The 24,558-nt window shown below is 43.5% G+C and overlaps 1 protein-coding gene across 9 annotated transcripts in view; it reads right to left on the reverse strand.

Moving 5' to 3' along the window:
- The window catches only part of FAT1 (FAT atypical cadherin 1), a 112,425-nt gene extending 98,657 nt beyond the window's left edge, over positions 1-13,768 (reverse strand). For 7 of the 9 annotated variants that reach the window (XR_012633618.1, XR_012633617.1, XM_074905869.1 and 4 more), the window contains exons 1-2: positions 13,262-13,768; positions 821-4,109 (exon numbers count right to left, since the gene is read on the reverse strand). Coding sequence is in view for 7 of the 9 variants with exons in the window: in XM_074905869.1 (XP_074761970.1) it covers positions 821-4,109; positions 13,262-13,315 (3,343 nt within the window). In the remaining 2 variants the exon portion in view is untranslated. Of the gene's footprint in view, positions 1-820; positions 4,110-10,897; positions 10,982-11,380; positions 11,471-13,261 lie in introns of those variants that run through there. The other 2 variants (XM_074905870.1, XM_074905865.1) reach the window with 2 other exon arrangements.
- Between the last annotated feature and the right edge of the window lie 10,790 nt (positions 13,769-24,558).

A 24,558-nucleotide genomic window follows, 5' to 3' on the forward strand; every position in this document is an offset into this window, starting at 1 on the left:
AAGATTCCTCCCCGATTTATTTTAAGGCGCTTAGACAGCAGCACAATATCAATGCTCTATCTTCATCAGAGACATAAATGGATGGGCAGCTACACAGATGTCCAACCATAACGTCAGAAGTCAGCACCAGAATTTTATTGAAACCATAATTATGTTTCTTCTGAATACATGACACTGGAGTAACTCTCACAGTTGCGTGTTAATTTAAGCATTATTAATGAAATAAATCAATAGTTCAGTTTGCTTCATTCATACGAGGTTTTTTAAAGGCTGCATCTACACTTTCTTTGACAGAAGCCTTTTCATGAAGAAGGCACTGCTTACTTAAAGATGGGCATCTATAACAAGTTTGGAAGACAAGTACCAAAACCAGAATGTATGGCAATATCAAACCCATGCAAAGCTCTAGTGAATGAAGCAACAGAGATGTCATTTAAGATTATAAAGCATAAAAATCCCTGCAGAAAGCAGTCTGATGCCTTAGTTCCACAGTCCTACTGTCCCCGAGATCAGTGTTCACATGAAGCAGACCTTCATTTTAGATCAACAGCATTCTTATTTTTGCCAGGTGGCGTAGATTTTAAGATCTAAGAATGGCTTTAGGTAGGCTGGATAGAAATGAGGACAACAGAGGAAAATTACTTATCAAATGTATACATGTAATTTCACCGAAGTGGCAGACAGAACTATACACGTTACTGGTCATGTCTTTTTGTCCTAACAAGAATGTCTATGTCAACTGTGACAATGTTGCTTCTCTTATCTCTTTGCTGGCATGTGATTTTATTTAGAATATAAAAATAACAGAAAGCCATCTTACCTTTTTCTTCATCTATTCGAAAAACTCCTATACCAGATCCATCTCTGATGGAGTATCTAATCTCCCCATCCCGTCCTGCATCTTCATCATAAGCAGATACGGTCATTACTGAGGAGCCAACAGGGGCATCTTCCTTTATAAACCCTTTATCTGCAAATATAGAGAACCGTGGAGGGTGCAAGTTTTCATTCACATCAACTATCTCAACCTCGACATAACATGTAGAGGACAATGCAATGGGCTTCCCTTTGTCCTTGGCCCGCACAGTCAAGTTATAAAGTTGTTTCTTTTCATAATCCAGTCTTTGTACAATACGTATTGCTCCACTTAGTTTGTCAACATCAAAGGTGCCATCTCCACTGTCCAAAAGACTGTACCGTACTTGACCTGACTGGCCTACATCAGGATCATAGGCTTCTAGCCATGTAATAATAGTTCCCTCGGGAAGATCTTCTCGAATTTTCACATGATAATTTGAAGGAATAAATTTAGGAGGATTGTCATTAACATCTTCTACAGACACTTTCAAAATAACTGTCGAAAATAACTGAGGTTCTTCAGTAGGTTGGTCCCTAGCCTCTATTTTCAAGAAATAGACAGGCTGTTCTTCACGATCCAGAACCCCTACAACTTTCACAATTCCTGTCACAGCATTAATAGTAAACTTGTCCGTATCTGTAAGAAGAGAATATTTCACTTCTCCATTAGCCCCCAAATCATTATCAGTAGCTTCAATCTGAATTATTTCACTGTTTGGCTCTTTGTTTTCACTCACTTCAACAAAATAGCTGTCTTGCAGGAACTCCGGGGGGTTGTCATTAGCATCCAAAATTGTTATATCTAAAAGGTGCCAGGCAGACTTCTGTGGTATTCCAAGATCATAGACAGTAATATTTAGAGTATATCTATCTTTTACTTCTCGGTCAAGGGGAGATAAAATTTTCAGCACTCCTCTTTCCATATCAACAATGAAACTACTATCCTCATTACCTCCAGAAATAACATACACGAGCTTTCCATTGAAGCCAGTATCAAGATCAGTAGCATTCATAAGTATTACACTGGAGCCCACAGGTTGGTCTTCTCTTATCTCAATGCTACTGGGGAGAGTACTTCTAAATTGAGGTGCATGCAGATTCACAGAATGAGTGTCAAAGAAAACATCCTCAACTTCTGCACGACTGTGCAATTTATTTGCTTGTAAGAGTTTCTCTGCGAGCATTTTGGCAACACCAGTTTCTTCACATTGCAAGTTGACCGGTTTGCGACTAGTAGCTACAGTTATGTTGATATACAACGGTTTGGCAAAGTTTTCTCCATCTGTAGCTGTAATTTTCAAACTGTGAAAAGACATTTTAGCACCTAGGCCATCTATTAGTGACTGTTTGAGTGAAAGTACTCCAGAGTTTGGATTTAGGCTAAATAAATCCAGTTCATTTCCAGATTCAATTTGGTATCTCACCAACTGGAGCTCATCAGCATCAATAGCAGATACAGTTGTTATTTGTTCTCCAACTCCAAGATCTCTGGGAATTGTTCCCTCACAATTGATTTTCTCAAACAGAGGTATATTGTCATTCAGGTTATTTAAAATAATAGTAACAGGAACTTCAACTTCTCGGCGATATGGTATACCCCAATCAGATGCTCGAATCCTTAAATTGTAAACTCTTGGCATCAATTCATAATCCAAGTCTTCTGAGGTACTAATAATCCCAGTGAAATGGTTAATCACAAATGGCAACGGATTTAGGTTTGCAATGCTATAGGTCACATAACCATTCTCCCCTTCATCAGGGTCTTTTGCACTTACTCTCATGACACTAGTACCTACTGGCACATTCTCATCGAAGGACGCTTTATAGGATGTCTGAGTAAATTCGGGAGGATTGCTGTTCATGCCTAGTACCTTAATTAATACTTTTGCAGAAGCTCTTCTGTCACTTGTCACAACTTCAAGTTCAAAATGGGATGCATATTGTGCTTTTATGGGTTCTAAAGTGGTAATAAGACCAGTGTGAGTGTTCAAATTGAATTTTACTTTGCCCGGTGTATTTTTAAATACGTACTTTAAATGTGGGTAACTAGGCAGAGCCTTCACCATTATCACAGGTGTGTTTGGAGGGGCAAATTCACTTATTTCAGCTCTATAGATCTCTTTTTCAAATCTGACAGGGCCAGACTTAAATTGTGGTGATGTCACATGAACAACTTTTACAGAAGAAAACTGTGGGGGATTTCCTTTATCTTTAGCTTGAAGGGTAAGGTTGTATCCAAAAGGGTGGCTCTCCCAGTCGATGTGACCAACAGCTTTTATTTTGTATTCTTTACCTCCTGGAACAGACCTCACTGTTTTGAACTGCTGAAGTGGATCACCTGCAACAATATTCAATGATGCTATTTCCCCATTGGAACTCTGATCACCGTCCTCTACAGTTACAATTGCATAAGTTGGATCTTTGTCCGATTCTGATGGAGTCAATGTAACAGCTGTAATAACAGGGGCATATTCATTTGCTTGCTCTACATGAACAGTTAGTTTTGCCATACTGCTTATGCCACTGCTACCATACAACTTCAGCCCACGGTCCACTGCAAGAATTTCCATCTCGTAACGCTTAGTGTCTGAGTAGTCAAGTCTACCAGTTAGAACTACCACTCCACTAGTTGGATGTATAGCAAACACATCTGTTCTTTCTTTAAAGCTATAGTAGAACTCTCCATTTGTTCCTATATCTGCATCTGTTGCACTAACCCTTGCAATGCTGGTCCTTATTGCTGTGTTTTCAGGCAAAGAAACACTGTAAGATGTTGGAGAAAACAAAGGCCGCAAGTCATTTGTATCCAGTACCTGTATCCTCACCTTCGTGCGTGTTTCAGCATTTGAATTTTTTTCAACTGCTTTAACAGTCAGCATATAATGGTCTTTCACCTCTCTGTTAAGGATAGCTGTGTTTCCTCCCTTGGTCCGTATTCTCAGAAAGCAAAAGTTTCCAAGAACATATTCTTCAGCTTTGAACAAGTTCTCATTGTCACCAGAAATAATTTTGTATCTTAGGTCCCATAACGGATTTGTAACGTAAATGCCCATTTTCACTGGGTGCCCAACATAAGTCTTGGCTGCAGAGTTCTCATACACAGTGGCATTATACTGTACTTGTGTAAACTGCATTGGTGGAGCATGATGTGGCCTTTGATTTCCTTCACAGTTTCCAAAATGCTGCACCAGCAGCATCAGCAGCAACAGCATAGTCAAGTATCTTCCCATGGCAGCAATTACAAAGAAACCCTGAAACAAGAGAGAGATGTGTTAGAACTGTCCATATATATAATAATTCAAACTACCTTGATATTTAGTTTAGAATTCATGCTTGAAAGAAAACTACAAGTTACATACCTATGTTATAACCTTTTTTTGCATAAAGTTCCAACATGATTTACAGCAGTAGAAAAGCAGATAAATTACGCCTGAAAAATGCCAAGAACCCACAAGACCAGAAGTGTAGGAACTACTACCATGACACAAGGGGAAGACACAGAACTAACTTCAAGTGAACAACTTCATGAAACAACATGTTAGACAAAATACATCAGCGCTGTCTGCTATAAGCAAGCAAACTAGATCTGAACTAATCTGGAGTAGTGAACATTCACTCCAGTCCTCCACTTCATATGTGACATTATCTTCCTATAGAAAATTCTTCTCCCTCATTTCACTTAAGATCGTAAAATGGCTGATGTACAATGATGTGGAAGTAAACTGCAAGAGTCGGCTTGAAATTACCATGAATTCTTCAAAGTATCCTGAGCACCTGTTTTAAGAATTATAAAAATTACAAGCAGAATAATTCTGTATACAGTGTATTCTCTCCAGCTCTAAGTACCCTCAGAAGAGTAGTGGATAGCAGCGCACATCATAACTTTTATCAAGCATCACTAAGTTGCAAAACCAATGAAAAACGAGACATATTGCTTTATTTCCCTCTTAGAACAGATCTGAAACAAATCAGTATCAAGAACTATGAGAACAGGAATCTATCAAAATAACTGGAGGAACTATTAAGACATGTTTCTCAAACACAGGTAAAGAGCCTGGAACAGCAAGACAGACATGGAGACACACCCTCGGTGGCCTTCCCTTCTAAAGAAGTCACTGTATTATTTCCAATGCCTAAATCCAGGCAAGACTGCAGTAGGAAGAAAGTCAGAAACCTCAGGAACAAGACCTTCGGAACCACCTTCATCTGGGTTCACTTTCCCAAAGTCTCACAGGATAACAAATCAAAGCTTCAGAATTGCTTCCTCCACAAGCCCAAGCTTTTAACAAAATCTTGGGGGAAAAATTTATTTCCAGCAAGTAGAAAGTAATCTACCTTTGACTTGATTCCTTTCATTAAGTAGTACACAATCTTTTCTTTTACCTTTCCCGATTTATTCTAAATATCTTTTTTCCCTTACCTCCCATTCAGCATTTTCTTTCCTGGTCAGTCTGTTACACAACTCATACTAATTCCTGATCATACTAATTCCTGCCACTACCCTTCTTTCCTCCTGACCTTTTCGCCATAGTTTGTCCTCACTCTATCTTTGGCTGCCAGCCTCTCCTCAGTGCTTACCCTCACACTAGTTCTGTTCATCTCAGCTCAAAAGGTATCACACTGTGTTGTCTCCCTTCTCCACTCACATTTTCCTCTTACAGTTATGTCTCTCTCCCCTAATTCCTACCTGCTCAGACTGATACATGTGAGATCTCATTGGCTGAAATTTCATGGACTGCCTCTGCCCACTAGAAAGCATTCGAGCAAATGAATCTGCTTGTGTCAACTGTTCACTTCAAAACATCAGAAGAAGCTAATTCAGCCACAGTCATTAGTAAATCAATGATTTTTGAGGAGAATTTAAGACTCAGATCCACACAAACTATAGGGAATACTGGAGAGAAGTAACGAAAACTTAGCTAGAATCCTTTTGAGAGAGAAGAAAAAAAAAGGGCATCTGTCTTCCAAATCTAGCAATTAAGTTACATGATTAAAGCTATAACCACAGCAAACACTAAAATGTGAATGAGCAAACAATAAAAATTGTGTGAGCTTTCAAAAGTAAGTCACTAGCTGGAACCACTACTTAAAAGGTCTTAACGACAGATGAAGGAAAGGTTGAGAAGGCAAATGAGTGTGAGGTTGGAAGAGCCACCATTTCAATGAGTTAACAATATTATTCCTCCCCTGTCTACTTTGAGGCTATGATTGTTTATTTCCAGAACGAGACACTTGGATCTCCAAGGCTTCATCCTCCTAACATACTGCCAAGTAAATGAACATTTTATATTTAAAAAAAAAAATCAACAAACCAGCCACCAACCAAAACCCTGCAATAGAAATAACTGATATCGATACTTCCGAGCAATTTAAGAGGCCATCAGACTGTTCCATAAGACACGTTACGAAATCATTACATAATTTTTAAGTTATCAACAGAAACAGATTCTTTTATTTCATCTTGCTGGAATTTTGGAAGCTGTCTATTATCAAAAGCTATCTAACGACCAGATCTTCCTCTCTTTTCTCATTCAATTACACTAGGATTTTTTCTTTTTTTTTTTTTAAATTTCTTCTGACGTCCAAAACCCAGCTTCACCTCTGATGCTATGGCATCCTGTAACTCACTGCCTATAACAAGCCGTCTGAAGCGGTGTATTCACTCAGCAAAACATTGTACCTGTCTGTATCTTTTACCATTTGTTCCTCACATCTCAGGCACATTAGACACAACACGTAGCACGCTACAATATATTAGATGGTATTAAGATATCCAAACTTCTCATTAAAATTCAAGGTGAATACATGTGTAGGTTTAACTATTACGGTAAATATTTTTCTGTGCCATAATACCTTAAGCACTTTTTCCTGCTCTTCTGCAATAATTTCAAGTGGAGTCCACTGAGAACTGGCCACAGGCAGCCTACGACACATGATGATCCAACTATGGGGAAGAGAAGCCATTCCCCAGCAGGAACTTCTAAGGTTTGCTGAGTCACAATCAGAAGTTTAAGAGCGTCTCTCAACAGAACAGTTAACCATGTCAGATAAAAACAAGATGGTCATTTTTGTTGCACAATATATTTTCCATCTCATCATAATTTCCCACATCATTTTCCTGGTGAAACTGGCTGCTCGTGGCATGAATGGGCACAGACTTTGCTGGATAAAAAACTGGCTGGACAGTCAGGCCCAAAGAGTTGTTGTGAACGGAGTTAAATCCAGTTGGTGGCCGGTCACGAGTGGTGTCCCCCAGGGCTCGGTGTTGGGGCCACTCCTGTTTAACATCTTTACTGATGATCTAGACGAGGGGATCGAGTGCACCCTCAGTCAGTTTGCAGATGACACCCAGTTGGGTGGGAGTGTTGATCTGCTCGAGGGTAGGGAGGCTCTGCAGAGAGACCTGGACAGGCTGGAGCCATGGGCTGAGCCCAACTGGGGGAGTTTCACTGAGGGCAAATGCTGGGGGCTGCCCTTGGGCCACAACAACCCCCAGCAGCGCCACAGGCTTGGGGAGGAGTGGCTGGAGAGCGGCCAGTCAGAGAGGGACCTGGGGGGTGATTGACAGCCGGCTGAACAGGAGCCAGCAGTGTGCCCAGGGGGCCAAGGAGGCCAATGGCATCCTGGCTTGTGTCAGCAATAGCGTGGCCAGCAGGGACAGGGAAGGGATCTGAGACCTGGGCTCGGCACTGGTGAGGCCGCCCCTCGATTCCTGTGTTCAGTTTTGGGCCCCTCACTACAAAAAGGCCATTGAATGACTCGAGCGTGTCCAGAGAAGGGCAACAGAGCTGGGGCAGGGTCTGGAGCACAGGTCGTACGGGGAGAGGCTGAGGAAACGGGGGGTTTAGTCTGGAGAAGAGGAGGCTGAGGGGAGACCTCATCCCCTCTACAGCTGCCTGAAAGGAGGGTGCAGAGAGCTGGGGATGAGCCTCTCAAGTAATAAGCGACAAGAGGTAATGGCCTCAAGTTGCACCAAGGAAAGTTTAGACTGGATATTAGAAATCATTTCTTTACAGAACGGGCTGTTAGGGGTTGGAATGGGCTGCCCAGGGAGGTGGTGGAGTCCCCATCCCTGGAGGTGTTTAAGAGTCGGGTTGACATAGTGCTGAGGGATCTGGTGTAGTTGGGAACTGTCAGGTTAACAGTTGGACTGGATGATCTTTTCCAACCTAGATGAATCTGTGAATTTACAGAGATACCAGAAAACTAGAAAATGTTGATCCAGGATTATCAAAAAAAAAATCAACATAATTTTGATAAATATCTAAAGTATTAAACCATGCCAGTTGTAAAGGCAGTTAACTACTAAGGGCAAGTATGAAAGTGTTAAGATAAAGTGATAATGTGTTAGGTATGAACTCTGATGGCTTGTTACAGTGAGCCAGAATGACTGAATTTCAGAAACATTTTTAGCCAAAGGCTACACTTTGAACTCCTAAAATTTTTATTATTTTTGGAATATGACCAGTTTAGGGTTTTCTGCATCCATTTGCAACACATAAGGCAACTGTTTGCTTAACAAAACATCATAGCCCTAGGTTTAAAAAGTGCACACCATATTCATTCTGAGAAGCTACTTTCAAACAGTCTTTGATTTCCTATTTGGAATTACTATTTGGATAGTATTTATTTATAGGCATATCCAAGTCATTTTTATTTAGATGCATATTCAGTGCTGGGATACATAAGACAGTTTTACTACTTACTTACAACATTAACAAAACAATTAACACATCGATACTGTTAAGATAATTTGTATATGGGAAAAAATACTAACCTGACTTTGAAATATCAACTATCCTCAGATAAAAGGTTTGAGGAAATGGACCTCAAATTGATAACTTACAAATGAAGATGATTTGAATAAGATAGCCTTTGTATAAAAGACTCTCTTAGCAGTATGTTTAGAGTAGCTTGACTTCAAAGTTTATAGTTTGAGATTTTAAAGTTTTAGGCAAAAAACACAGTATTTGGTAAATGGCAATCTCAATGCTAAGCAAGCTAACAAAACGACAAGCTTATCTTCTACATAGTGTAACAACAGGGAGCACACACCGAGAGATTTACTCCCCCAGCAATCAAACGTCACTGAAAAATAACCTTAATCATCAGACCACACAGCCCAAGTTGCAGTGAGTCTCAGTCATATTGCTACCCTTTTTCTACATACCAGATCTGCCAGTTCAGCCCAGAAAGACCTACTGTAAGACTAAGTTACATCATTTACATTAGCAGAACTCTGTTAGAGACTCTGTGATTATGGCCTGTTACACCACTCTAGGGACACAAAGAGCATTTTGAGGATTAAAAGAGGTTCTTTAGTGCTGTTTCTATAATGCTCGTCTACTGAGATCACAAACATAGCGGGGGCTTCCCCCCATACGTGCACCCACCAGCTTGCTTCATTTGTAACATTAACACTAAAATGCCTCCACCAATCGAAACATCACTTATTTCCTTTAAAGATCAATATTGATCATACACAACTGATGCCTTTTGACATGCACTGTGAAAAGTTATCACTGCAGTAACTAAACTGTCATGACAGGCTTCCTATTGTAGAAGTCTAGGAGAGACTGTGTAGCTTTGTGGGCTGTACTAATCGTACATCTACTCTTTCAATTGTTTAAATGCAATTATTTATGTAGTCTGATTAGAGGAAAAAAAAAAAAAAATCAAATTTACCTCTTCCAGTATGTTTAAGTTTCCAATCAAAAACTTAACAATATTTTTTGTTTTTTTGGGAGGGAGGGTGTCTGTCTGTTTTGGTATTTAGAAAATTAACACATGATGAAAGCGTATGGTAACGTTACTTTAGTAAAGCTGGTAAGTTATTCAAAAAATGTACGTTGTCGCAGAGATTAACATAACAGTTTCAACTTGTGACTAAAGTCCAGTAAATTTTATACTCGTATTCTCTACATTATGACTTAATCTCACGAGATACTTTGATGTATGCTTTTGAGATCGTTGCTGTTAAAAGGAAAATGCGGCAGCTGTATTCAAACAACACACAGATTCTGAATCCAGAATGACAGAAAGTTTCACACAGAGAATTTTGACTATTTATCTGTCTAGCAGTTACTTATTAGTGTATCTAATACTGAACTCACCAGCTGTGCAAGGAAAAGCAGACCTCCTATCTCTGTGAATGAGAGTTTGATCAAAATTTAACATGGCACCTTAAAGCTTGAGAGGACAAAAATAGTTTTACTGCGCTTGAACTCAGTTTTAAACTTAAAAAAATATAGAAGATGTAAATCTTTGAGCATTTTAAGTGCTTACTTGCACTGACAGCAGTGATAATTCAGCCACAGAAAGATCTTTCACGTGCTAAGTTATAAGAAGCAGGAGACTATCCTACTACTGGGAATACTACTAAAGCTCGCCTTCCAGTCTCTTAGAAGTGAGATTTTAGGATTTCTCAGAGAACAAAAACTTGAAAATGAAATACTCTTCAGAGTTGAAGTAAGGTATTTTACTTACTAAATAGCAGAGTATTTCCACATGCTTAGACAATAGGAAATACACGTCCTTTACACAGCATTCTTTCCTTTTACAGAAAGGCAGCAATAGGTGGTAGAATATAAGTAACATTTCCCATATAACTACCTAGAAACAACTTGCATGCAAGTAGTTTAAGCCGTAGGAAAACCTGCTGTGAGAAGGCAGCGTTTGTAATGTATTAATGCGTTTCCGAAAAAAAAAAAAGTTTACCACCGGGGGATATTATCATCAGCAAGACACACCGTCACTTACTGGCACCGAGACATTAACATGCACACCTTTCAAACAAAGCTTTGTTTTGTTTCACCTGCCGTAAAGAGGGAGGAAAGAAGGAGCCGCGGCCGGCCGAGGCATTCCGCCGGGATCTCCCGGAGAGCCGCTGCCCAACGCCGCGTCCTTGCGGGCGCTGCCCTTTATCTTTCCGAGGAATCCGGCGAGGAACGCAACGAGGGACGCGGAGTTCAAGTGCAAACAAAGGAAGAAAGTCACCCCGAGGTATGTGGCTCGCCGCGAACCGCCCCTGCCGGCTTACCGGGGAATTAAGTTCGCGGTGGCCCATCAGACGCGCCCGAAGACACCTTGCCTCCAGGGGGGAGGATCCCCGCCACCCCTCTACCTCGACGCAACTTAGGAGCGACCTGCCGGTTCAAACCTCGCCGGCTCTCAGAGCTCCGCCGCAGCCGCGGGACGGGGGGGGGGGTGCGGGTGCAGCGGGGCGCCAGGGCATGGGGGGGGAGGAGGAGGAGGAGGAGGAGGAGGAGGAGGAGGAGGAGGAGGAGGAGGAGGAGGAGGAAGGGGGGCCGGCGCCGCTCCGCAGCCCCTTCCCGCCGGCCCCGCGGCACGAGGCGGCCGCTCGCCCAGCGCCTCCGGGCGGCCTCGGCGCGCTCCCGGCCTCACCTCACGGCCGCCACTTCCGAGGGGCCCGCGCCGCCCCCTCCCCGCCCTCCCCCGACATCAGAACTTCTCCCAACTCTCCCGGCTATCCCATACCGGCCCCCCGCCGCTCCCCCCTCACCTCTCCGCAGCTCACTGCCTGCGGGCCGGGGGCGCGGGCCGGGGCCAGCCCCGCATGGTGCCCGCCGCGCCGCTCCCCCTTTCCTCCTCGGCGGCCGGCGCGCCTCGCCAGTGCCCCTCCGCCCCGTTCGGGCGTCGGCGCCCCCCGCCGCCGTATTCCTCCGCGGCGCTGGACGGCCGCCCCTCCGGAACTCGTTTCTGCGGCGCTCCGCGGGCGCGGGAGCGGCGCGGCCCGCCTCCGCCGGGGCAGGACGAACCGCGGGGGGGGAGCTGCGGGCAGGGCGACACACGGCTCAGGCTGTTCCTCCCGCCGGCCCGACGCTCGTGGGGACGCCAGCGGTGCCGGGATGGGGGGTACCCCTCGCCGCCGCGGCGCTCGCCCCGCTCCAGCCGCACCGGGGCGGCAGGGAGCGGGGTGCCGGTCCGGGGACGCCGGGCGGCTTCGCGAGTGACGAAGTCCTTCCTCGGAGAGGCTACTCAAACTTCAGAAAGCTGCTGCCGGGCAGTCTTTTACGGGGACGGCGAGGGAGACCGTCAGAGACAACGGGGACAGGCGGTCTTCGATGGGGGGGCTCTGCCGTCCGGGGAGCAGCGGGTACCCGGGACAAGCCCCGCGGCCCCCGCTCGCACGGGTGGCAGCGAGGGCCGCCCTGCGGCGACCGCAGCGCCTCGGCGGCCGCTCCCCCGTGCGGCGAGCGGGAGGGGGCGCGGACGGGCGGCCGCCCCCGGGCCGCGCCGGCGGGCTTGGCCTCACGCCCCCCAGCCTCGGGCCCTGGGCTGGGCTGGGCAGCCGCCGCTTCCCGGCCGTGCGGAGGGAGGTCTGGCAGCGGGGGCCAAAACCGGCTGCCGGCGGCCGCGGCTCCCCGCCACGGTTTTAAGGAGTAGCGCCGGGAAAAGCAGCGGCGGGGGTAACGTGTGGGGGGCCGGGGACAGCCAGGGGAGCACGGTGGCGGCGGCGACCACCATCCCGCAGCTCGGGGAGCGGGTACGGGCTACCTCAGGCGGGGAGGCGCTTGCCCTGCGGGAGTCATGCCGAAGGGATGCCTGTTCGGCCCTGCCCTACGTTAAAGATTAATAGTCGCAAGTGGTCCTCGGAGGATTCCCCGCTCATTAATAAGTGATCGCGCTTAACTACGATCAGGCGTTTGCCTGGGGAATCCCGACCCAGCGGGCTCACGGCGAAGCCGGGCCGCGGGCGGCAGAACCCGGCGGGGGCGCGTTTACGGCGCGTTAGCCTCGCCACGTCTTTTATTAGCCACATAAATAAATAAAGCCAGCTGCGCAGGGGGCCCTTCTCTAACCAAAGCCTGGCGCGCCCGGGGCTGCAGATCAGACAAAGCCGGCCCCTTTCAGAAAGCGCCGTCTTGCAGGTTCCCCGGCCCGCAGGCGGGAGGCTCCGCCGCGCCCCCGCCCCCTCCCGGGGCCGCCCCGGCAGCCCCCGGCCGGCACCGGCGGGGACGGGGACTGGGGGGCGGGGGCGCAGTTCCGCGGCGGCCGGGCAGGGGGCGCCGCGCCACAGCGCACGGGCGGCGGGGACGGCGGAGCGGCGCGGAGCGGAGCGGAGGCGGCAACACGCGGCGCCCAGCCCGGCCCCGGCGGCGGGTCGGGGTCGGGGACCCTCTGCGTGCCGCTCTCCCCGCGAAGGCGGCGGTATAGCGGGGGGTGCCCTCAGCCCCAGGTACGCGCAGCCTCGGGTAAAGCCGGTGTGCGCATATACGTACGGATATATACAGGAACGTACACGCGTTACATAGTTATAAACTGCGTGTTGAAGCGAAAACCTGAGTATTTGCAATAACGCAGCAAACGAGAGCACCAAAACTCTCATGGGAATCATCCCTCTGAGCACCCTGCGAATAAACTCATCAAACAAAGAACTCACCAGACCAGCTGGACTCGGCGCTCTTCTCCCAAAGTCCGCTCCAGCTCGGTTCATCTCCGCACGCTTCCTCACCCTTTTCTTTTTTGTCTTTTGGAGAAGAAGCGAGCGATGCGCCGGTGCCCACACACCTCTAGAGCGGGAACTCCGCCGCGGCCCCGGCGCTCAGCGCGGCCCCGGCGCGCAGCCAGCGCGGCGCCCGGCCCCATCGCCACAGTGCGGCATGTCGGCTCTGACCCATCCGCTGCTGTAAACTTGAACGAGGGTGGGAAGGAAAAATAGACGGGGAGAAGGAAAAAGAAAAAAAAAAAAAAAGAAAGAAAGAAAAAAAAAAAAAGGTAAGGCGAAACGGGGGGAGAGATCCAACTTTCTTAAGGCATGTCCAGGCAAAGAACGGGCAGAGTTGAGGAGTTGCAGCAGCGGAGAGAGTGAGAGTGGGGAAGCTGCGCCGGATCGCTGATTCCCTCCCTCTCTCCCTCCCTCCTTCCTTCCCCCGCCTCCCTCCCTCCCTCCCTCTCCCTCTTCTTTTTTCGCACCCCGTCCGTCCCTCTCGGACCCCGCTCGCGGCAGCACCGCCCCCTCCCTCTCCCCACCGCTGCAGCGGAGCGCGGCGGCGGCAGCAGCGCGCACCTCTCCGCGGCTCCGCGCGGAGCCCGCCCGCAGGCCAGGCGAGGCGAGGCGCTGTGTCCTGCGCACCCCCGCTGCCCCCGGCCCCCTCCCGCGGCCGCCGCCGGTTCGGGGCCCCGCTGGCTCCGCCGCCGCAGCGCCCTCGGCTCGGCGGGACGCCGCTCCCCCCCGCGCAGCTGCGGGCGCTCCGCGGCAGCGCTGAAAGCCGCCTCCTCCGCGGGGAGAGCCGCTGAAATAACCGGGTGGCTCCAAGGCGGCTAAGCACGGGGATCTCCCACTCTTCCCCCCGCCACGTTACGACTAGAATAGTTCTCCCCACCTCTCCTTTTTTTTTTTTTTTTGTTCTTTTAAAAATCTTTTCTCATTTTTCCTTTTTTTCATTTTTTCCCCCTTCTCCCTCCTCTTCTTTTTCTTCTTCCTTCCCTTTTTCTTTTCTTCAGGGGAGCTGTATTTTTCAAGGCATAGCACATTTTTCTGCCTCCCATTCCCCCCATAAAACCAAAATGACAGCTCCTTCTCAAAAATAGTAAAGCATAACCAAGCAAGGCATATTTATAGTGTGGTTCTCCCTCATTCAAAGTAACACCCAAACAATTACTCCTCCTGGACAAAGCTCGGGCGAGGCGGCACTGCTAAGCGGCAGGGATCAGCTGAAAGCAGGGACCTGAGTAGTTCCTGATTAGTGGGATTTGTAAAATTTGGGGAAAACTACAGAAAATGCTTTAAAAGTTATTTATCTGAGAGAGATAGCGTAACACTAAATTTGTAAAGCACTCTGAGATTCTCAGAATGTAAAATATTCTTTTATGACACCATTTATCCCAAAGGACCTTAAAGTCGTGACCTTCCTCCAGAAGTCAAATTGACTTCTGAAGACATTGAGTCATTATTTCCTATAAGATACACCACTAAAATCTATCAGCCAAGTGAGCATGCGGTACATTCTGTGTCAGGAAGAACAGATACAAACTGCAGTGTAAAAATACCAGCCAGTTCAGCCTGGGAATGATCACTCTGAATGAACCTGTCTGGAAAGTTTAATGTCAAAATTCTCTGGCCTTGTAGATTTCCACAACAGACGCAGCTGATTGATTTACTTAGTGTCTCAGAGTTACTTTTTGAAGGCCCTAAGTGGAATTATACTAAGTCCTTATCCAAGTGCCACTGGGCCAAATGATCTTTCCTTCTGTGAAAACTGCTTCAAAGTGATCTTCATAAAGTAAGCTGCACTGAAAATAGCATTCCAGAGGAGAGCTAAAAGTACTTTAAAGGCATTATAGTTAAGGGTTAGAAACAAACGTAAACCATACTTCTACTCCATGCAATTGCAAAGATTTCGTGATATTGGAGTATAAAATTTGCTGTCTTTCAGATTCATGGTCATGATTGCTGTGTTAAGTAATCAAAGGCCAGACCAGCAGATTGTTTAAACTTTTGTCTAAACTTTAATTCTCAATGCCTGGAGATGTGCGGTGGTGGTTAATTGCACTAACCTCCTGTAAGAGTGACAGGAGCATCTCTCAAAAGTATTTGGTGAAGATAACAAAAAACCAGGGGCTTGTGATTTGGATTTCCTGCTATATCCATGCTATGCTGACAGTTAGTACTTTAGATGAAGAATAAAGGGATATGCTGTCACTCTCCAACGGTGGGTAATGGTGCTTAGCACTTCAGATAAAGTGTTGGAGCCAAGATGTCCAGGCAAGTGTATTCATAAGTCTTCTTGATATATATTGTTTTACCTCCTAAACCAGGTTTCTAACATCATGAATAATATTGACAAAGTAATTCTGATAGTTACTGAATATTCCATTTTTATTTCATGTTTTCTCTGCTCTTTGATTTTTGTTCTTGGAAATACTGTCAATAAAGCTGCTATAATCATTGTTGACTGTCACATTTAAAGATTAATCTTCCCAGGGTATCCTTCTGATATGTTATCCTAAAGAAAATTAATATATTCTGTTGCATTTTGCTAACCTACAGGGAAGGTGCAAAAGAGAATGCTTGAAATCACACCTCGGTGTCTAGGGCACCATGCACTGCTCTGAAAAACTTCCAGTCTTATAACCGTTGTAGCAAAATACATTCAGTGCTACCCGTCATCTATTAACATATCCTTGTTCTTATGAAACTAGCTAAACTGAAACAAGTTTTAGCTCAGCTGTCAATAAAAAAAATTAGTTCTCTGCATTAGATAGTTTTCTTTTAAGAGAAACATGGATCGTTCAACTTTGGAATTATTTCCCCAAAACTAAAATAGAAATCTGGTATCAGAGTGCCAGCAAGCGGTTGTGTTAGAGAACTCTTGTCAGAAAATAGTAAGACAATCAGAAATTATATTCCCGCATAATCATCTTCATCATCATCTCCCTGTAAGGCCTTATGACACTAACACTCTTCTCACGAATCTACCTCGAAACCTAGCCTCCTACATCTCAATTCTTGTTTGCTATATATTTAACAAACAGGATCTGATAAATCAACAGGGTAAGTCAATAGATCGGAAGTGCTTGAAGTCAAGTGCCCTCCAAAGAAATTTTCCTGCTCCCAGCCCCAGGTATGCATATGGGGAATGATATCTCAAGTACTTTGGACTGATCTCTCAGCTCCCATTTTAGAAAAGAGAAGTTAATTTCAAATTGTAGGGACCTGAGCTACATAAAGATTTAAAGGTTGAAACTGGCACTTTGAATTGCACCGGCTCAGAGATGGCAAAGGCGAGGATAATTATGGCTTGGTCTTTATGAGGGCAAAACAGCTGCAATTGCTGCACCAAGTGCAGTTTCAGAAAAAGCACTTCTGAACACAATAGCAGCCTGTGACTCAGGGGCGATCAAGGGCCCATAAACATTGAGCCTCTGTGGCAGAGGGCAAATACATCTTCTCAGTAATGGGGTCAGGCACAGTTTCAAGCAAGTTCTCCATCAGTTAAATATGAACTGATCTGACATTGGTTTTACAAGAAGAATAAAATTCTCTACAGTACAAAAAGCTAGCACAAAACCTGCACCCTATCTGAATCACGTTTACACAGAGAGGAGGCTGATGAGCAGAAGCTCTGCTCCAGCCATTCTCCTTTTCCTCATCTGGCCCCAATGTCTTATGACAGCACTTGGGGAAGAAGTCCTCGGCATCTCAATTAGTTGTAGCCTTTGGAAAACAAAACAACACAACTCCCAAATACTTGGTAATCGTCTTCTCCTTGGCCTAGAGTTAAAGATGTATACTCCTTTACCACTATTTTGTTTCCTCTCTTGTAAACGCAGACCTGGGGAATAAAAACAATTCAGCCTTTCTGGCTATTCTTGCCTACTCTCTGAAAATTTAGGTTGAACCACAGCTGTCCACTTCTGCAACCACCCCCTTTTAGAGGGGACAAGGGGGCATTTTGTATGAGATACACATTTGAGAGAGTGCTGGCATTTTTATACCCAAACCAAACTTTTGCAAAACCCCTGAAAATCTTTAGGATTGCCTTTGCATGTATCTCTTTATCTGACAGCATTTGAGCAAAAATAGTTAACTTTTCATAGTTTAATTATTTTTATTGACTTTCTTTTACCCTAGAGGTTTCTTACGGTGTAAAATATCACTGACTGTTTGATTAGGTACCCTTTCACAGTGCTTTTCAAGACTTTCAAGGCAGCAATGTCAAAATAATAGTCATATATCAACATCAGTATAATGAAATGCTAAACAATCTCAGCTACTTGACAATCCATTGTGCACCCTGTGAACCTAAAAAGGAGTTTACTGAGGTGATTCAATCATTAAACCAACAAACTGCAGCTATTTGTGGATATGTGTTAAATACACACATATGCAACAGTAAAGAAAACTTGGGACAAACCTACAGAGGAAAAAAAATTAAAACAAAAGATTATTTTTTGTTTCTAGGTACAACTAGTTCTTCAGGTACTAATGAGGGGAAAACACAAAAATATTTGAGTAGTTATTTTCTGAGCCTTTAAACTGGTAGAGGCAGCTGATCTGGAAAAGAGTGATTTATATTTTTTTTTCAAGAAGCAGGAATGAGAAATGCATTCTCCAAACAGGAGTGTGCTAGACAGCCTCATATTTACAACATTTTGATCTTACGGATTACCTCTGTGTGTCAACATTTGACAAGTATTTTAGCTTCCTTTCAGAAATGAGACACTTTCCCACATCACACTTTTCTTCACCAATCCATCTTAGGCTGAGGGCTAGTCGAATAGATTACTTTAAATCCACATAATAAATAATAAAAAAATATAAGGTAAGTTTCCTTTCATGGCGTTTATCCTACTCTATGCCATACTGGTGGACTGGAACAGAACCAGCTGCAGTGTTATGGACAGTACTGGTATTTTGATTAAAATTTTCAGTTGAAATTAGGGTAGTGGGTTATGCCAGTGCCCCCCAAACAAAAGTGAAACATCCCACTTATCTTCGATATTCCCTAGGGTGGAATGATGATGTTATGGAGATCTGCAGGGCTTTTTGTCTTGTCTGGCTGAGCAAGGTAGGGTGTCTGCTCCTCCATTAGGTGTTATCTTCCTACTGAGCAGTGCTTGGACTGCACTACTGAGTTCAAATCCACAGAGCTCAAGGCAGAAAGGCATCAGTTCAGTCTCATGCCTATAACATGACGAACTTTTGAATTTAGATTTAAATAATCAAAGAACAATTAAAGTGTTCAAAAAGATCAGGAAAGGGCTAGGCTATAATGGTGAGTAAACTTTTTTCCTTTTTAAGCTGTGTAGGCTGGTATTTTGATTTTTTGAAGCACAGGTTGTGGTCATTGGTCCTTTTATAAAGACTAGCTTTAGATGTATAGCTTATAAATTTATAGCACTAAAATATATATATATATATATATAGCATATAAGTCTAGAGCCCAATTGACTTCAGTGTACTGTAGGGCTCAAAGAGATTTTAATTAAGCTGGCATCTGCAATGTCATAAACTTCATATTTATTTAAGCGGTATCGCTTATTCCTCTGGCTTTAATTGATCTTAGATTATGGTTTGGTTTAGGATTTGCAAATCCAAATAGTTAAAAACCTGGATGACCTTGGAATATGTGTAAAAGCACCCTCTTCGTTTACATGGTGTTCTTCTCCATAGTTTTAATCAAAATCCAAATTAAATCAATTAAAAGAATCTGAGTTCAATGAATGATGATTGGATCTTGCAAGTGCCTGAATACCTGAGTAACAAACAGGAGGTGCTCAACGTGACAAGAAGTCCCCTTTCCTTTTAGCTGTCTAGTTCAAGCACAGTGTCACAGCAAGGAAATGAGAGTCTCTGCTTTAAGGTGAGTTCTCTGGAAGGAACAGAAAGCTGATAGACAGCTATCTGTCAGGGATGATGGAAAGAAAACTGGCTTCATGAGTTTTGGGGGGCAATTTTTTACTTCTGAAAATGTTACTTATCTATCTGAAATGAATCCAGCATGTGAAACAAGAATCCCCTCTGCAACAGCACAGTGGGAAGGGAAAGAATAATTTATGAACTCTTTTTGTTTTCTGACTTACCTCATCACTGTGGCTTTTTTGTCATTTGAGAAGTCAAATCTTCGACTTTAAAAGTTAGCAAAATCTACTTTTCCTGTGTTTGAAAGTATTTTCCTATCCTTTTTGGAAGCTAGGTGTAAGAGAAGGGTCTTGGTCTATCCACTCTACCCAACTGGGGTTTCCATCACAATCCTTGTCTGTATTTGGTTTGTGTGTGGTGGGATTTTGACAGCCGGGGAGGGGCTACAGTGGTGGATCCTGTGAGAAGCTGCTAGAAGCTTCCCTCGCTCCAAGTCAGACCCACCTCTGGCCAAGGCTAAGCCTATTATTGATGGTGGTAGTGCCTCTGTGATAATGTGTTTAAGAAGGGGAATCTGCAGAGGAGGAGGAGTGGTGAGGGAAATACCCATGTAAACACCACGGTCAGGGGAAGAAAGGCGTTGGGGAGGGGGGCAGGTGTGCCGGAGCACAGGCCCCCCTGAAGCCCATGGTGAGAGGGCAGCCTGTCCCTCTGCAGCCTGTGGGAGTCCGTGGTGGAGCAGGTGCCCACCCGCAGCCATGGCGGACCCCGCACTGGAGCAGATGCCTGTGCCTGAGGGCCGGGACTCTGGGAAGCTGGCGCAGGAGCAGTCTCTTACTGGGAGGACTGCAGCCCACAGAAGGCACCCATACTGGAGCAGTTCATGAAAAGCTGCAGCCCGTGGGAAGGATTCTTGTTGGAGAAGTTCGTGAATGACTGTCTCCTGTGGGAGGGACGCCATGCTGGAGCAGGGGAAGAGTGTGAGGAGTCCTCCCCCTGAGGAGGAAGGAGCAGCAGAGACAACATGTGACAAACTGACCGCAAAGTCCATGCCCTTCCCAGCTGTGCTGGTGGGGGGTATGAAGTAGAGAAATCGGGAGCAAAGTTGAGACTGGGAAGAAAGGAGGGGTGGGAGGAAGGTGTTTTAAAGATGTGGTTGTTATTTCTTACTATCCTACTCTGATTTGATTGGTAAATTAGTGTTGGTGGTGGTGATGTTCAAAGTGAATTGATGCTCTTTCTTCCCAAGTTGAGTCTGTCTTTTGCTTGTGACCATAATGGGTTAATCATCCCTCCCTATCCTTGTCTCTATCCTCAAGTTTTTTGTTTTATTTCTCCTTCCCTATCCCACCAGGGGAAAAGAGTGAGCAAGCAGCTACATGGTGCTCAGTTGCCCTCTGAGCTTAAATCATGACATTGCCATAGAGTTGTGACATTTCTTTTCTGGTATATGCAAAGGTATTGTGTTACCACAACAAAATTTCTGAATAAAAGGACTAATATATATATATATATATATTCAACATAAAACCTGTTTACTTGTTCTCATTGTCCCGTGTGTTCTGTATTACTGGATGAGATCTGACAACTTGTTTTTTCTCTTACTCTTTCAGCACTTACGAAACTTGTACTTCTCTCGGTTATAAACATAGGGAACATGATTTGCTGACTTCTTTACTCTTGTTTTTTGCAAAGTTCTGTATTTTAAATATCATTAAAATCATTAAAAACCTCACAAAATGTCCAAGATCAATATAACACATCATCCTCCATAACAAAGCTATGTCATATTTAAGCTCTAGGCTCTATACTATCTCTAGTACTCTATACCTCTCTATCTTTAGTACTGTTATGGCACATCAGCCAGGGCTATTACTATGTAAATTAGCCAAATAATGAACACTGTGGAAGTGTTCATTCAGACCAATATTGTATCTTTCTGAATATGTGGAAAAATTCCCTTATATAAATGGTATCACATAAAGGTCAATGTCTGTAAAATAAAAGCACATATCAAAATAGTATCTAAGTAAGAATCAATATCCATATATCCCATTTTCACATCATAAGCATATATAAATATGTCAGACACAAGAAATATATTGTGTCCTTTTCTGTTTGCAATTGCAACATCACTGCTTACCTACAGTAAGTTATAGAGCATACCTTCAGGCATGAATTGCCCTTAAAATAAAATTCTCCTGTATTATTATTTTGTATTGACAATTTTTATAAAGCTAGTGTCTCAGAAGCTGAAGCTGTATAATAAAACTTGTATGACACCTAGGCTCAACTCCTAACCAGTTTCTTTAAGTACAGAAAAGCTTACCCTTGCTTTACTTCAAAATGAATAGAAAGACATATTTGCCAAGTAGGTTTTACACAGGGAGAAGAGAAAGTATATTGGTGAGGTAGACGGGGTAGAGTTCAACAAATGATGCATGAGAGAGAAAGAAAAAAATATTTTCACTTTCAGAAAAGGTACTATGAAAGCTACAGAGATGACACTCAGTTAAGGTGTTCAAACTTACAATTGTACCAGGTAATTTTTGCATGTTTCATGGAGATTTTTCAACTAGCCAATGGAGTCAGATCTATTTGTACCTTGAAAGCAGATGTAGCCGGTAATAAATGCTTGTGCTGATTCATCTATATACAACTTGCACAGATGGAATTTTTCAGACCTATAGATGGAACTTTAGATACATTGTTCAAGGCTGTTGAGTCAAAGACCCTACCAGACCCATTCCAATTTTTGGAATAAATCACAGTGCTGATTAATTAATACTCACAGGAAAATGTATTAGAGTTAATCAAGAGCAGTCTAGTAAAAAAGAACAATGAGGTAAAAGGTTGCTTTAAATTTGACATTTGGCGTTTCCAAGGCGTTGTATCAAATGAAATAATTTTGAAAAAAAGTCATACCTAATCCTGTCTTTCCTTGGTTGACTTTTTATTTGTATTTTCTCTCTTGCCTTCCCCTCTCCTCTCTCCCTTTTTAAGAGGTTTTAAGGATATTTCCGCTAATGCTGCCTCACAACTTTTCTGTGTACTTACCATCCCATGACTGTAATAGGAATCATGATCTGAGTACATGACGGAAGGCTGGCTTTGACAATAACTCCTTCTCTGCGCTCAAGTTATTGACTTTTCCTCCGCTCAGGTTTCTCTGTTGTTACTGTTACCACCATAAGTGTTCAGGAATGGGGTGCTCCATTGAACCTTCGTTTGAACTTTTGCTGAAAATCTCCCCCAAATCAGCAGAATATCTTATCTACTGTTTCCTCAATATAAATAAGAGGCCTTTTCTGTTTCAGGAGGTCTTGGTTTTGAAACTTCTCACAAATACAGTGAAGCCAGATTATTTTTTAACCGTTTGTCTGCTGTAAAGCCCATCATTCCTTTTTTTATATTTGATATTATCAAGACCCTATTCAGATCAAATAATTCTAAGGAAAGGATGTGTTGAGATGGAAACATTTTTGCACTAGCGTTTTTAATTTCTGACCCAAAGAAATCCAGATAAAATAGATGCAAGAGTTTATCACCTGTAGTTTTCTGTCACAATTGAAGTATGTCAGGGAATCAAAAGCAATTGAGTGGTTGTATCTCGTGAAGTCACTAACATAACTCTCTCATAATCCTTTTCAAACTAAAAATAAAATGCAGACTGAAAAAGACTCACTACTTTCACAGCAATGGAATAAGTTTATATGTTCAATAAGCAACTATGTTTGGGCTGGCAGGAGATAAATTTTTTACTCAACTACTTGAAATATTCTGGCTATCTCCTTATTTCATTACTGGGGGCAGCAGGCAGAAACTTTATTATGTGAAACTGTGTATTGCTGCATACAAGTCTCCTTGTCTTGCTTGATTTAAACTAAGTGTTTAGTCTGTATTGTGACAAGAATTGTGCAACTATCTAATTGTGTTAAGTAAAAGTACCTATTAAAATAATTTTGTTTAGTTCTGGCCTTCTTTCTGATGGAAATGAATGTTTTCAATCAGGTAGGCTCATAGAAAAAAGATTCTAAATAATTAATATGCAGTGGCTATAAGAGAGCACTACTTGATTGTATTATGTTAACTGTATTTTTAAAATGTGTTATGAAGATTTGGCCCTTTTTTTTTTTAATATTTGGCAACACTGACTGCTGCCTTCAGTTCTGATTAAAATATTTTTCCTAAGTATCTTCACACACAGTGGACTGTATTTCTTCTTTTGTATTTTTTCCAATTGTGTTCTAATTGCAAAGATGACTGCACAGAAGAATAAAAGCTCTGACCATGAAAGAGTTTTCTGCATTTTTATGAAATATCAAATATAAAAGTTAAATTGCCTGTATCTTACCAAGCATCATAGGATACTTTAGAGTTTAGTGGAAATAAATAATTACAGAGTAAAAAGGGTATCTGAGATGATAGATGCTCAGGGGAGTGAGAATGGATTTTTCACTGCCAGGTCACTGGCTTGAAGCTGAGACCCATTTCAGTGGAGACTGAACGTAGTTAGCTTCTGATAGTTCATCACTGGCTGTAAGAAATTTGCCTGTGAATTAATCTAGTCCCGTGCAGATGTGTGTTTAGGATGCAGAAAAAGATGTAATACACACTTAATGTTTCAGAAGATAAAAAGGGGTGCTTCTAAAGACTGTCGTAAGACGAACATTTTCACTGAAAATACAAATAAGTGAGAAACAGCAACACAGCGAAGCTTGTACTGCTGTACCTCCATGTTTGCTTTGTGCATCAAGGACTTGAATTTTGCAGACTATTCACAGATTACTACAGTCGATATTGTACTTTTTAGAAGATACCTGGTTAAACATAAGGAGAAATTCTGTAACTACTACTGAACAAAACTTCCATAAGCAAAATCCAGTGTAAGCAACTGTTGCAGAATTGGACCCTAAGAAAAATTCAAAATCAAAAAAATGTTTACCATAGTCTTAAACTGTAGAAGAATCCATACTGATTTTTGCTTAAATTCAGGAAAAATTTCACACACAACCCCAAGAATTTGTCTTCCGAAAGACACCTTTCACATTTCCAATTGTGAATTAGGTGGTCAGTATAAAGGAACACAGTTAGCCAATGAACTTGTTTTAACTGCTTCTCCTCTTTGGTTAAGATCTTGATAAATTTCTTCAAGCTGGACTGTGTAATATGGTCTAATCTAAGTGAGACCTCCATAGTTTATTTATGCATGCCTTTCAATCTGCTGTCAAATAAACTTGTTTGGCTTAATACCATGATGACCCTTTAACTAGTTAGTATACATTCTGAAACAGGCAAAATAGCAGAAAGACGCACAGAGGTATGGTCACCCTTAAAGCTGAAGTGTCAGAAATGCTTTTTGCCTTTTTTTC

Source organism: Athene noctua, chromosome 4, assembly GCF_965140245.1.
Source record: "Athene noctua chromosome 4, bAthNoc1.hap1.1, whole genome shotgun sequence".
Classification (NCBI taxonomy): Eukaryota; Metazoa; Chordata; class Aves; order Strigiformes; family Strigidae; genus Athene; species Athene noctua.